Source organism: Acipenser ruthenus, chromosome 13 (genome assembly GCF_902713425.1).
Source record: "Acipenser ruthenus chromosome 13, fAciRut3.2 maternal haplotype, whole genome shotgun sequence".
NCBI classification, from domain to species: Eukaryota; Metazoa; Chordata; class Actinopteri; order Acipenseriformes; family Acipenseridae; genus Acipenser; species Acipenser ruthenus.
Window position 1 is genome coordinate 882,083 of NC_081201.1, and position 14,548 is coordinate 896,630.

Genomic DNA, 14,548 nt, shown 5'->3' on the forward strand with positions numbered 1-14,548 from the left:
GTGTTCATGTGGATTAATCTTTTTAATGAGCTTCATGTTGATTTCTTACCTATAAAAATAATTAAAACACCAATAAGAAAATACACTCATTCCAAATTTGTATGTCTCTTAGTTTAATTAGATTTAAATGCAAAATGAACATCAATTTAAATAATATTTTAACAATAAAATAACATAAAATGTTCATGATTCTTTTTTAAAATCTGTAAATGTACAAGTGATTATTACATGTGTATGTACAAGATTACTGGAAACAATCAGAATTTATTTTTAATTTATAAACAACAACAAAATGGTAAAACTGGCAGTTCCTATCAATTTTTTTTTTAAAAGGGTGTACAAAAAATACTTCTGTTTTTATTCACTTGGTAATGGCGCAGCTATACAACACAAATACAAACCTGGGGTTTATTAAACAACTATTCTTACCAATTTCAGGGCAAGAGTTTCAGCAGTAATCTCATACAACAACACCAGTCAGCACACTCAGCAGAACACAGCAGTGTCGAGGCCACTGGGGATCAAGTGTGGTCACAGTACACTTTTCATAGAGTAGGCAATACAATACTTATAACAGAATAGTTTGGGAATGAGAAGAGGATGTTCAGCCCATCAAGGCTCATCCCTTCTCACTGCACCATTCGCCTCTGCCAAGGGGGTCTAATTTAGTAGGACAGGATCCAGTGTTTTTTTTTTTTAATGTTCTCAGTGTTTTAGATCCTACTGCTTCACACGAAAGAAAAGGTTTTAAAGCAACACTGTCCATTATGCAAGGTACACCGAGTCACTTTCGGTGCTGTACATGATTTAACTAGACGTAGTCCCGTTCATTTCAAAGGAACATAGACTTTGTACCTCGGTTCACGTTACATGGAGCAGCTCCTTATAGTTTTTGTTTGTGTTTTATTTTTTTAGTGGCACAAAAAACACGGATTAATACACGGATTAGTAAAAATTTCAATAAACTCGCATACACACACACCCACAAACTCTGCAGTACAAATCAGATTTTCAGAGGTTTTAAAAAAAAAAAAAAAAAACTAACAACTTCTGCTCTTGCTCTGAATACAGAAGTGTAAAGGAAGTCGTTTGTTTTGTAAAATTTAAATAAATTGCAATAAATAATTTATTTAGTCTAAAAATAAAACGAATATCGCCCAGAATTCATGACAATACATTCATTTTGTAAAATCTGCTTTGTAATATTTGCATATAAAAATACACGTTTTCATTTTTATAAAAGGAGCCGTGTATTCATTTAAATTCTTGCATATACATTGTCTGTGCTTCCAAATAAAAGTGTATGTGTAAGGTAATCGGGGATGGGAATAAGACTCAGTTGCACAGCAGTCTGATCCATTCCTGGTTTTACTATGAGCTTAATAAGACACACCTGAGCTTGTTACCTATACACTGTGGCTAATCAAGCTCCTATCAAAACCTGGAACGAGTGAAACTGCTATGCAACAGGGTTTAAACTGTGCCAGTTAGACACCTGAAAATGTAAAGTTTTATGATACCTATATGCTTGCTGTTTAGTAAAATCACCCTCACACTACAAAATAAATCACATATCGTGTGGCCTTTTTTTAATGAAGGAACTCATTCCCTTCATTAGGCTTCTCTGCCCTTTCCGAACGTGCGTCTGACACACAGATCGCACTCAAAGTCCATCAGTGCACAATAAACACACAAGAGGGCTCTCAAATTGCGGACAGCTGCCCTATGAATGACATCACATTGCTGGGGTAGCTTTCATCTGATCAGAATGTGAAGAAGTGATTTTCCACAGCTCCTGCGAAGAGAAAGACAAACGGGAAGGACGATGAGATCTGCAGGCACTGCTCTGTCAATAACTAGCTGTGCGATGCAAAGGCTCATAGTGGCATCATCACGAACAACAGCGAGTCACAGCGAAGAAGGAAAGTACAAAGGAGTGCATACAAAAATATATATATATAGATACATTTTTTAAAGACAGCATGATTTTTAAAAGCAATTAAGAACTAAGTTGCAAAAATAGTTTTCAAAATCTGATACAGATCATTGCATCCCTTTGTGTCAAAAGGGTTAACAGCGTTTTTAAATGTGGCCACGTGGAATATTTCACGGTTAGTGGTCTAGAAACCAAAATATGAAAAAGCGCTGGGCAACCTAGTGCTGTTAAAATGAGATACATTTTGATATCAGTTAAATAATCTGCAGAATTCAGCTTCTTTTAAAAGCACGCTCAAAATCTTGTACGAACCTAAACGGATTATCAAGAAGCCTCAGGCACTGTAATCCGAAAGGGGGCGGCTCAGCCAAGACTTTTGAGATCAACGGCTGATAAAAGAACAATGTATTAAGAGTTCTTTTCACAAGGATCTGCGTGCCTGGATTATACCCAAAGCCACAGGGCTAGTGTCTGTTTGACAGACACGCTGGCGTCACACACCAGCCCGCACGTGAACTGAGGTGTTTGTTTGGAGGAAGCATTGAGAGTTGGTTTAAAGTTAATTTCGTTCCCTAATTCAACCTAAAGGAAACATCAAAAGGCATTAACGAGCATAGAAGCAGCAAGAATGAATTTCAACTCAAGAAGCGAGACAAGGAGATACTCTGGAACCCGTGTTCTCGTTATAGGATGGGACACACATTTCATTGTCTCGTACCGATGGCTCCCCGCTACATCTATAAAAAGGGGGAGCACTGTAACCTAAGCAGTGGGATTCATATAGAGTTTAAGGACGCTGATCAGACGGTTGGAAAGGTCAGGTGCTCACCAGCTGTTTGATGCGTTCATAGATGAGGAACTGTGGGAAGCAGAGTTGAACAGGCTCCACGGTGAAGATCATTTTGCCGTCGGTGATGTTCTTCAAGTCGGACAGACAGGAGCGGAAGTGATCATACGCCTCGCACGACACGTCCATGTGCTGCAGTGTGAAGTTCAGCCTGAAAACGGAGAGGCCAGCAATACAGAGCTAGCAAGTGTAATGCACAAGGGGGGTGGGGAGGGTCAACAGACTGCCACACTGGCCGTGAGTCACATCCACATAGATGAGAGATGTGCAGAGACAGCCGAGACACAGTGGCAGGATTCACAGAGTCATTAGCACTGGAAGCTACACAACTTGAAATAAGGAACTGAATTCAAGATAAACCAGCATGCCGGTACACACACTCACAAACACAAACAGTGTGTATATATACAAACGGGTATAGAGCGTCAGTCTATCGACAAGTCTGCTGATCAATCAATCCATCACACACCGTAGTGTAGTCTCGTCCAGGCCCTTACCTTTTCTCAATAGAAAAATAAAGAGTGCAGGGGTGTCTCAAGTTGCTCATGATTCTGTACAGAGTCCTAAACAAGCCATCCGTCAGGTCGTCATCGTAGCACACTAAAAACACAAAGGCCAGTTATAAAAAAAAAGTCAGTTTCCGTTTGTGGAGCGCAGTGCGTACAGTTTCTCATGAGATTTCAATGTGTTTGTGTAACACAGTGCACAGAGTTTCTCATGAGATTTCAATGTGTTTGTGTAACGCAGTGCAGAGTTTCTCATGAGATTTCAATGTGTTTGTGTAACGCAGTGCAGAGTTTCTCATGAGATTTCAATGTGTTTGTGTAACGCAGTGCAGAGTTTCTCATGAGATTTCAATGTGTTTGTGTAACGCAGTGCAGAGTTTCTCATGAGATTTCAATGTGTTTGTGTAACACAGTGCATAGTGAGTTTCTCATGAGATTTCAATGTGTTTGTGTAACACAGTGCACAGAGTTTCTCATGAGATTTCAATGTGTTTGTGTAACGCAGTGCAGAGTTTCTCATGAGATTTCAATGTGTTTGTGTAACGCAGTGCAGAGTTTCTCATGAGATTTCAATGTGTTTGTGTAACGCAGTGCAGAGTTTCTCATGAGATTTCAATGTGTTTGTGTAACACAGTGCATAGTGAGTTTCTCATGAGATTTCAATGTGTTTGTGTAACACAGTGCACAGAGTTTCTCATGAGATTTCAATGTGTTTGTGTAACGCAGTGCAGAGTTTCTCATGAGATTTCAATGTGTTTGTGTAACGCAGTGCAGAGTTTCTCATGAGATTTCAATGTGTTTGTGTAACGCAGTGCAGAGTTTCTCATGAGATTTCAATGTGTTTGTGTAACGCAGTGCAGAGTTTCTCATGAGATTTCAATGTGTTTGTGTAACACAGTGCATAGTGAGTTTCTCATGAGATTTCAATGTGTTTGTGTAACACAGTGCACAGAGTTTCTCATGAGATTTCAATGTGTTTGTGTAACGCAGTGCAGAGTTTCTCATGAGATTTCAATGTGTTTGTGTAACGCAGTGCAGAGTTTCTCATGAGATTTCAATGTGTTTGTCTAACGCAGTGCAGAGTTTCTCATGAGATTTCAATGTGTTTGTGTAACACAGTGCAGAGTTTCTCATGAGATTTCAATGTGTTTGTGTAACGCAGTGCAGAGTTTCTCATGAGATTTCAATGTGTTTGTCTAATGCAGTGCAGAGTGAGTTTCTCATGAGATTTCAATGTGTTTGTGTAACGCAGTGCAGAGTTTCTCATGAGATTTCAATGTGTTTGTGTAACGCAGTGCAGAGTTTCTCATGAGATTTCAATGTGTTTGTGTAACACAGTGCAGAGTTTCTCATGAGATTTTAATGTGTTTGTGTAACGCAGTGCAGAGTTTCTCATGAGATTTCAATGTGTTTGTGTAACGCAGTGCAGAGTTTCTCATGAGATTTCAATGTGTTTGTGTAACGCAGTGCAGAGTTTCTCATGAGATTTCAATGTGTTTGTGTAACGCAGTGCAGAGTTTCTCATGAGATTTCAATGTGTTTGTGTAACGCAGTGCAGAGTTTCTCATGAGATTTCAATGTGTTTGTGTAACGCAGTGCAGAGTTTCTCATGAGATTTCAATGTGTTTGTGTAACGCAGTGCAGAGTTTCTCATGAGATTTCAATGTGTTTGTCTAAAGCAGTGCAGAGTTTCTCATGAGATTTCAAGGCAGGGACGTACCGTCCGCTGCTATCAGCACAGTGGTGTTGTCGTGTAGATCTGCCACCTCGTCTTCTGTCCAGCTGAATTCCACCTCTGGATCTAAAACAAAACACAACATTGCACAACAGTTCAACAGTTCGCATTTCTGGAGTTCTGTAACGAAGTCAAAGCTCAGCGAACTGAAAATGGAAGAATCCTGAAAATAGCCAGTCAAACACGTGCTGCATTCAGGATTTCCCACAGGGGGCGCTCTTCTCGTATTGGTATTTCAAAACAGTTACTGAGACTAGTCAGCTGCTCACACACTGCTGGATTAAAGCTACTTCTTCTAGCATTCAAACAAGCAAACAAAACCTACAAGGGCTAGATTCTCAAGCCATTTATTCCAAATCAGTACCACACCAGAGTTCCCGTCTCGCTTTCCAGGGTCCTGTGTGTTTGTACATATTCCCCAATACAGTAAAACCTCTATTAGAGGGATTCACCCATTCCACTAGCCTCCTGCGTATAAATCCATTTCCATGTAAAACATTAATAATGAAAATGTTAACCGCGACGTCACAAAGTACGCCATGCAAACCCAGATCTAATGATGAGAAAAGTGACCACGGAAACTGCAGTATAAGATATGACTTTGCGTGTAAAACATTATGAATGGAGATGTTACCAGTCATGACACAAAATGTGCCATGCAAAACCAGATTGGTTGCTTAATACTGATGAAGCGTGGCCGTAACTAGCCATGAGGAAAACAAAGTCGTGCCCTCGGGTGTTTTTTTGCATCATCAATGCTGATGCTCACTTTCTCTGTTGTAACATAGATTTGGAGGTTGAATAGTAAATACCGCACAGTCATGTAAATACTGGCAGGTACAGCTTGAAACCTCAGTGTGACCTCGGAAGAATGGCAGCTCTGGTTGTGAAGCTGGATAGAGGTTACCCGCGGTAATTACAGCAGTCTGGAAAAATAAGGAGTTTTCCTTACCAGTGCAGAAATCATCTCTCATCCAGTCCAGCTCACAAACCTTCACGTCCCCGTCTGTTAAAAAAAAAATAGTAATTGCAAATACAGAATCTAGGAAGTCTAAACAGAAAGGCAAACTGCAGTCTCTGCTTAAAAAAAATTGACATTTAAAACACCTTCTGTTGTGACTGGGATCAAATGAGCTGAAATAAACACGGGTGTATCTAGAATAGTGTTTAAACCGTGAAAACAGGAGCCTCGCTGCTTTCTGCATTCACAAACAGGTGATATTTAGATCTTTGCCTTCTCCAGTGCAAGGCGGAGACTCATGCTGCTAAACCCCTGCTGGACAAGGAGGGAGCAGCTTGCCCACAGAAGGGCTCCCCAGGTCAGGGCTGTGCCGTGTTCCTGCCCTCAACCTGGCCCACACGTGGACAATACACCCACTGAGATGTCAGTCCTTTACATGATCAACAATGAAAATCAATTGCAGAGGAAAAAAAAAACACAAGCTTTTTCATAGTACAAGGTCACACGTATTATTAAGACTAGACTGTTCATAAATGAACAGAAAGATATGTACATATAGCCTCCCATAAAATACAACAATGGTGGCAATCTGCTTCACTCTGCAACGTTTTGAGAAAGATGCATAGTGAAGCATTGCAAGAGCCACTAAACATACATATGTCCCTATTGTACTTTCTAAAGGTGGATCTCAACTATTTCTAAACGGGACGGAACATCATTCATGCAGTGGTTGTTTGGTGAATGAATGAGTGACTGAAGAGATCAATCCCGGGGACAGGCAGCCTCCTACCTGCTGACTCCAGGATATGCTTGTTTAAAGCAACGTTTCTCTCGCACATGCTCAGATCAATCCCGGGGACAGGCAGCCTCCTACCTCCTGACTCCAGGATATGCTTGTTTAAAGCAACGTTTCTCTCGCACATGCTCAGATCAATCCCGGGGACAGGCAGCCTCCTACCTCCTGACTCTAGGATATGCTTGTTTAAAGCAACGTTTCTCTCGCACATGCTCAGATCAATCCCGGGGACAGGCAGCCTCCTACCTCCTGACTCCAGGATATGCTTGTTTAAAGCAACGTTTCTCTCGCACATGCTCAGCAAGTCTTGACCAACATCTGAAAAAAACCCCCACAAAAACAACAAAAGGCTAAATAAACTAATAATAATAATAATAATAATAATAATAATAATAATAACCTCTGCAACCTCCTTTGGAACCCCCAAATCCAACCGCTAGCCAAGACCCAGGTCCGCTTCAGGAAGTTTAAAACCAGTTATTAAACCGTTCCAGACAGCTTCTTGTTTTAATTAAACTCCTGTGTTAATTCACTAATGACATGGATATGGGTACTGTTAGAGAAGCAAGTCAAATCACTCACTCCAATGAGTCATCAGCCATTCAAAGACAGCTCCTTGCAAGCAAGATAAACTCTGGAATGCAGGCTCTGTGTGCGTTTTTTTTTTTTTATGTTTTATGCAAATGCAGTTCTGTCTGTAATTAAGCAAAGGTAAGGGGGCACACTGTCCCCCAGCTCTTACTACAAAGTAAATCAAACAGCAGATTGAATGACAGATGCAGAATGCCTGTTAATTCAGGTATCGCTGCATTCTGCTCTGGATTCGAACCCAGCCTACATGTGCAATAATAAATGCGCCTTCACAGTCGTGCCTCCGAATGTTGCACACAACACACAGTGCATCGCAGGCTCCTGTACCTGTGCAGTAGACCCTCTTGGCAACCGTGGCCATGACGATGCTGGTAACCCCCGTGCCGGCCCCCAGCTCCAGCACGGTGCAGCCCTGGAACAGGTCCCGGTGAGACAGGATGAAGTCAGCCATGAGAAAGGCTCCTCGCCACACCTGCGGTACAGGAAGCACACGCTGCAGAGCGCTCAGCACAGCGATGCAAACAAACAAACAAACAAACAGCACAGACACACACTGACCTGCTTCCCAACATCTTCTAATGGAGTGGCCATCGTATGTTCTGCAAGGTAATAAAGATGTTAAAAAGCATCTACGCAACCTAGCGATGCCAGGTCAGCCTTCACTCCTATCTTGTTCTCTGCATTGTGCGTCAGTGGCTGCAACACCTTTTATCAACGAATGACAAACAAGACAGAAAGAAGCTTATGGAAATACAGAGAGTGATGGATTGAACTTCGAAATAACTGACTCGTAGCGACGTTTCAAACCCTCTGCAAGGCAAGCCAGGCTTGTTTTTCTTCTAAATGTCACACTGTTTATAGAACAGGACAGGTGCACACCGTTTCCCATATGAATTGCACTTCCCTGGGTAAATGCCTGTGGTAAAGTTAACAAGAAGGAGGCCTATTTAATAGCATTCTGTGACTGGCTTGCTGTGCTATAATGACATCATTAAATTACCATGCTTTCATCAGACCTTCATGAGGCTACCCATCAAGCTCTGAAACGATTTTCACATCACAGCGCCTGTAAATCTCTCTTCGTGTTGCACCATAAACCAGAGAGCCTGCCTTGTCTCTACAAGCCCTTTCCCTGCCTGCATTTCATCTGTCGGACCGGGTGTTAATCAAGGCAGTGTCGTTGTATTTATCAGAACGCCAGCTTTCAAGAAGGGGGCAGGTTTACTGCTTATTGACATGAGTTGTGCATTACACCATTAGTTTGCAAACATGTAATCTCTTCACCAATATACAGCAGTAATGTTTTTGGTTGGAGTAGTATATCACAATATAAATCAGGGTATTTTAATCCTAGAATGGCTCAGTACTGCACCTCAAGGTCCTCATTTTTAAACCCTAAATAATACTGAGCACCATTTCCTACTGTGCTGTAAGGATAAGACCTGACTGCTTTCGGTAATTACACCTGCTTCATATTTTTCTTTTAATATAAAATTCATCTTTTTTTTAATTCCGTGTCCCTTAAACTGAGATACTTACTTAAACATTTTCAACACTTAACATAATAATAAGAGACAGTGGAAGATCCAGGCCATTAAAAAGTACATCTGCATTGATAAAGACTGCGCTGACTATCTGATCTGCACTGACCGATCCTAATGACACCGCAGTCACTCTCTTCCAGCTCGTCCCCATCGCTGGCTGCCTCCTCCCCTTTGCTCAGGATTATGGGATAGATCCTGTCCCTCCCAGGGCCGTCTCCCCCCCTCGGCCTTCGGACCACGTCCAGATCTCCATCCTCGTCCAGCAGGGGCTCCAGACCCCAAGACCGCCGCCGTCCATCCTCCCCTTCCTCCTCCTCCTCCTCCTCCTCCTCCTAGGGTGGGAAGGTGATGACATTTCAAATTCTTGATTATCAGCTAAAATTCCAGCATACATGGGCATTCAAACGAGCAAACAAAAACTGAAATCACTGCGCTAGATTCTCAAGCCATTTTTTCCAAATCGGTACCACAGCAGTGTTCCTGCCTCCTTTTCCAGGATCCTGCATGTTTTTACACGTTCCCAATACTGTAAAACTTTATTACAGGAATGGAAATTAGACTCCTATTGCATAGCAGTTTCACCCATTCCAGGTTTTACTATGAGCTTGATTAGCCACAATGCACAGGTAGCGAGCTCAAGTGTTTCTTATTAGACTAAAAACCAGGAATGGATCAAACTGCTGTGCAACGGGAGTCTAATTTCCATCCCTGTAGAATTATTTGAGAATTTCTCCCCAGTCAGCAGTTCTCTCTCTCTCTCTCTCACACACTCTCTCTCTCTCTCTCTCTCTGTCTGTCTGTCTGTCTCTCTATCTCTCTCTCTCTCTCTCACCCCCTCTCTCTCCTGCTCAGGTGATCCACAGTCTGCAGTGTTTTCTGGAGGTTGCTGATCAGTGTATGATGGAGGAGGGGACTCACTCCGGTCCAGTCGCTCACTATCCCACAGGACCTTGAACTGCGATACAAAAACTGGAAACAGAATAGCAGATCAGAAGCAGGATTCATAAACCTCAAAAGCAAAAATTAAAACCTGCAGCAGTACTGGTGTATAGCAGGAGATGCTGTGTACTTGACTGTGAATCTATACTGTACTCGCGAACAGCCTCAAAAACAGCTATATATACATATATATATATATAATAGAACACAGGTACTGTGATGAACCATGAGCACCCGTCTCAAGGCATCTCAAGTCATGCTGTGAACTGCAGGTGAATGGGAGCATGCCTGTCTGTATAGGCAGGTTCTGCATCACAGCGAGCCTCTGGGGAGCAGGTCAATCATAATGCACACTGAAGCTGTGGCCTTAATCCTGTCAAGACCGAAATGAAAAGAATCTCTCACCAAGGAAGCAGTTTGAACACGTTTCACGTGACGAGAGAACGGGCCTGATGTGACCGCAGGAACTCATCACAAAGTGCATTGGGCATGAGGCCCCTGACACGCTCCCTCGTCTCTGATAAAGAACTCCCCCTCTCAGAACCGGCACAGAGACTGCACATCTCACTTCTAATCTAAACCCTGATTACACGGCCCGGGATTAGCGCCTTTGCAGAAATAACATTTTGATTAGGCATTACCGTACTGGTACAGACTCAGGATGCAGGCTGAAGGTGTTACAGTTTAGGCTCAACTTGAATTTGGAATCCTGGAAACGATGGCATAAACACTGAACAGTGATGGAATTCCATTATAAACTAATACTACGCAGGATTTCAATACAACACGTCACAGACCGTACCCATTTCTGAATACCCCTTTACTGTCTGTAGCGCTCAGTATAGCAGGGATGGAAATAAGGCTCCCAATGCACAGCAGTTTGATCCATTCCTGGTTTTACTAGGAGTTCAATAAGACACACCTGAGCTTGTTACCTACACACTAATGAAACTCCTAGTAAAACGTGGAACGGGTGAAAGCGAAAGCGTCTTGTTTCCATCCCCGGTGCAGTGTGGAAGGCGTGTCGCTCGGTACCTGGTTGTCCGACCGCGTTCAGCCTCACCATGAGGTGCCGGGTGTTGGGCTGGAGAAGGTGGATGTCTGACAGCACAGTGTCGCTCCTGAACGTGATGTTATCCATGAGGACAGCAGCATGGCACGGACCCGGGCAGACCTGCACACACACAGGTTTTAGAAGGAGCTCAATTCGTTTTCATCCTGGTTTCCATCTGCACCTGTAAAACTTATTATTCTACCAGGACCCCCCTTGCAAATGAGATGGATCTCTCAAGGGTTCTATAAAGAAATCTGAATGCGATTACTAAACTGGAGCAGTCTCCGGGTAGTTCTATTCTAAGTCAAAGATCGCCTCAATGCATCACGTTTTGTATAATTGCCATTTATAAATGCATTTGCCAACCTCCAATACAGTCTTGATACAATTAACATACATTTCATTTAAAGTGTACTAAATAACACACTAAAATAAACTTAGCACCTGGATGGCTTTACGTTAATTTTTTTTTTTTTTTAATCAGGCACATTCTGGTTGCTGTTTATTTCAGCATCCATTTGTAACAACGGGAATTTAATTTGTGGAACCGAATGCATACCATTGAGCAGACGGCAAAAAAAGCAACAATGCCAAAATAAACACTGATTGTGCAGAGCACACAACACGTGAACGAGCGCAGAATACAGAACCGACGGAGGCACGTCACAGGTCAGGAGGGGAACTGCAAATCATATTGTTACAGCGTGACTTTCTGTGAAAATGCAAAACCTTGAAAATGCAATTCTGCTTTGAAGTTTTGGTGGAAAGAAAAGGAGGATACAATAGGACTTGTGCATATCATAACTGTAGTGGGCGGACTCACAATCCCCCATTTATAAAAATAATCACGTAAATATACATGAAAACACTAAACGGATTGTTTTGTCCGGCCTCCGACTGAACCGAGAGACACTGTGTTTAGTACAGATACTCAGTGTAGTTACTGTACACAACGAAACGCGGCTCCCTGGTTTATACAGGCGCAAGACCCACCACATGGCTCATGAACTGGACATGCATTTCATACAGGTGCTGTAAACAGCGCGTCAGAGTACTGGAGGGCCTGCATTAAATCACCTGTTTGTTAACCCTCTTCTCCTAAGTGCTATTGCTTGTCAAGGTCGTAATATGAAGGAGCGCAATATAGAACCATAACTGAATCAGTTATAAATAAACGAAATATATTAAGTTAACTCCTAAACTTGTATGGAGGACTAGGAAAGATACCAACAGTTCGGAGCACCAGCCACGAATTTAGCGAGCTACAGACTAGGGTACATAGTCCGTTAACACCACAGGCACGGATCATCATGTCACTGTATTCCACCCAACCCCCCCACAAAAGTTATTTTTAGTAGTATGCTACTGATATACATACAGCGATTATGGTAACACACCAACAACAGGTGCAAGTCAAGTGTTTACGATTATGTGACCGTCCTTAACCACGCATTATTTAAACTGTAATACATTGCAAGACTCTACGCATGCACACTTCATGTCATCAGCGAACGTCACATTTAATTTAGGAGAAATAATAATAATAATAATAATAATAATAATGGACACACAGCTCGGTATTGCAATATTACTACTAGCGCTAACGTGGCACAATACAAATAATATAACTAGCATTAGCTACCCCACGCAACGCAGCGGAATAAAACGAGGTGTATTAATGTTATCTGAAATGCAACACATACTTGACAGTGTTTTGTGAAGACTACTTGTGTTCCATTCTCTGCACGATAACCTCTCCGGCTCAGACAGTCTGGAGTTTGACAGCTCGGTGCAACTTTTAATGATGACCGGCTGCACACAATCAGAGCCCGCGATACTTTGGTCCTGCCCAACAAGCGAATGTTAAGTACATAATAAGGCAGTGTGTGTGGCGTTCAGGTTTATCAAATAATAATCACGCTACTGGCAAGTACATTAATCAAAACTATGCAAGCATGATACGGGAAGAAAAGGGGGATGCTTTGATCACTGAAGGAATCTGCAAAAAAGAAATACTGCAAGGACCATGCAAGCATCGTCCTGCTTGACCCAAGTGTGACCCTTAGCAAGACCCTGGATTCTTAGCTGTCATGTCCCATTATATTGTACCTTGTATTTTTTAAGCGGGGCTGTGTGCGAGGAAATGATTTACTGTAAGACTAAACTAACAGAACAAAAAGATTTGGAGGACTGGTTGTATAATTCTTTTGTATTTGATATTTTTCCCCCTTTTATTAATTTAAATATGTGTGCAGTAAACCCTTAGCTTTATATTATTTCTATTCCTGATGATCAATAACTTATGCTTTTGGAACATGCTCTTAAAAGATGATCTTGTACATCTGCATATTCAGACTAAACTGAACTAGAATTACAGTATATGATATAAACTAATCTTCTCTTCGCTGTCCAATAATTAGCCTTTATTCTGCTTGGCATCTCTTCTCTTTGTATTAGGTGACGGGTAATCAAGTCTACTGGAAAATGTTAAAGGAATGTAATTGACTTTGATGATACTGTATTGCTAATAGCATGAAGCAATTCATCTGCAGTTCCCACTGAAAATGCTTATGGAAATGTTTTTAAAAAAATACCGTAATTGACACTCACATACTCATTCACTCTCTCACTCACTCACTCACTCACTCACTCACTCACTCACTCATTCACTCATACTCTCAATCACTCTCATATACACTCTTTCACTCTCTCTCATACTCACTCTCTCACTCACTCTCTCACTATCATACTCACTCTCTCACTCAGTCTCTCTCATACTCACTCTCTCACTCACTCGCTCACTCACTCACTCACTCATTCACTCATACTCTCAATCACTCTCATATACACTCTTTCACTCTCTCTCATACTCACTCTCTCACTCACTCTCTCACTCTCATACTCACTCTCTCACTCAGTCTCTCTCATACTCACTCACTATCTCACTCTCATACTCACTCTCTCACTCACTCTCTCACTCACTCTCTCACTCTCTCACTCAGTCACTCTCATACTCACTCTCTCACTCAGTCTCTCTCATACTCACTCTCTCACTCACTCTCTCACTCACTATCTCACTCTCATACTCACTCTCTCACTCAGTCTCTCTCATACTCACTCTCTCTCATACTCACTCTCTCACTCACTCTCTCACTCACTCTCTCACTCTCATACTCACTCTCTCACTCAGTCACTCTCATACTCACTCTCTCATTCTCTCACTCACTCACTCTCTCAGTCTCATAAAGAATTAGACATTTATACTCAAAGATTCTCCATCAATTTCCTTTTCTGTCTGTCTGCTTTACCTCACAGATCTATTTACAAAACCTACAGTAAGTGTGATGAATGAATCGGACAAGCATGGACTGCCTTAATCAGAGATGCCTTGTTTTACCACATCATCTGTGACTGAGGGGCAGATCTTCAAAAAGGTTTTTCAAAGGGTAAAAAAAAAAACACGCTTCCAGATTACGAAATGAAAAATAAAAACCTTGCTTACTTAAGATGCTTTCAGTTACAATAACTGCGGTGTTTATTTCTAATTTTGCAACAGTTTTTCTCCTTTTTGAAAAAGTGTTAGATTAATGAATAGATTATCTCTGTATTCAGCCAAATGATCTATTGGCATACAGTCTG

General features: G+C 41.8%; 1 protein-coding gene across 3 annotated transcripts; it reads right to left on the reverse strand.

The window, feature by feature from the left end:
* Positions 1-96: 96 nt before the first annotated feature.
* On the reverse strand, positions 97-12,724 carry mettl22 (methyltransferase 22, Kin17 lysine). 3 transcript variants are annotated; one of them, XM_059035383.1, is made up of 12 exons: positions 12,613-12,724; positions 10,891-11,029; positions 9,749-9,885; positions 9,023-9,248; positions 7,931-7,971; positions 7,700-7,844; positions 7,028-7,099; positions 5,977-6,030; positions 5,010-5,090; positions 3,281-3,383; positions 2,766-2,934; positions 97-1,795 (listed from the first exon to the last, which is right to left on the reverse strand). In XM_059035383.1, exons 2-12 carry the CDS (start codon positions 10,994-10,996, stop codon positions 1,736-1,738), a joined length of 1,194 nt encoding a protein of 397 aa, XP_058891366.1. In that variant the 5' UTR covers positions 10,997-11,029; positions 12,613-12,724; the 3' UTR covers positions 97-1,735. The 3 variants fall into 3 exon arrangements, with proteins under 3 accessions (XP_058891366.1, XP_058891365.1, XP_058891367.1); XM_059035382.1 differs by having other exon boundaries at positions 6,944-7,099; XM_059035384.1 differs by lacking the exon at positions 7,028-7,099.
* Between the last annotated feature and the right edge of the window lie 1,824 nt (positions 12,725-14,548).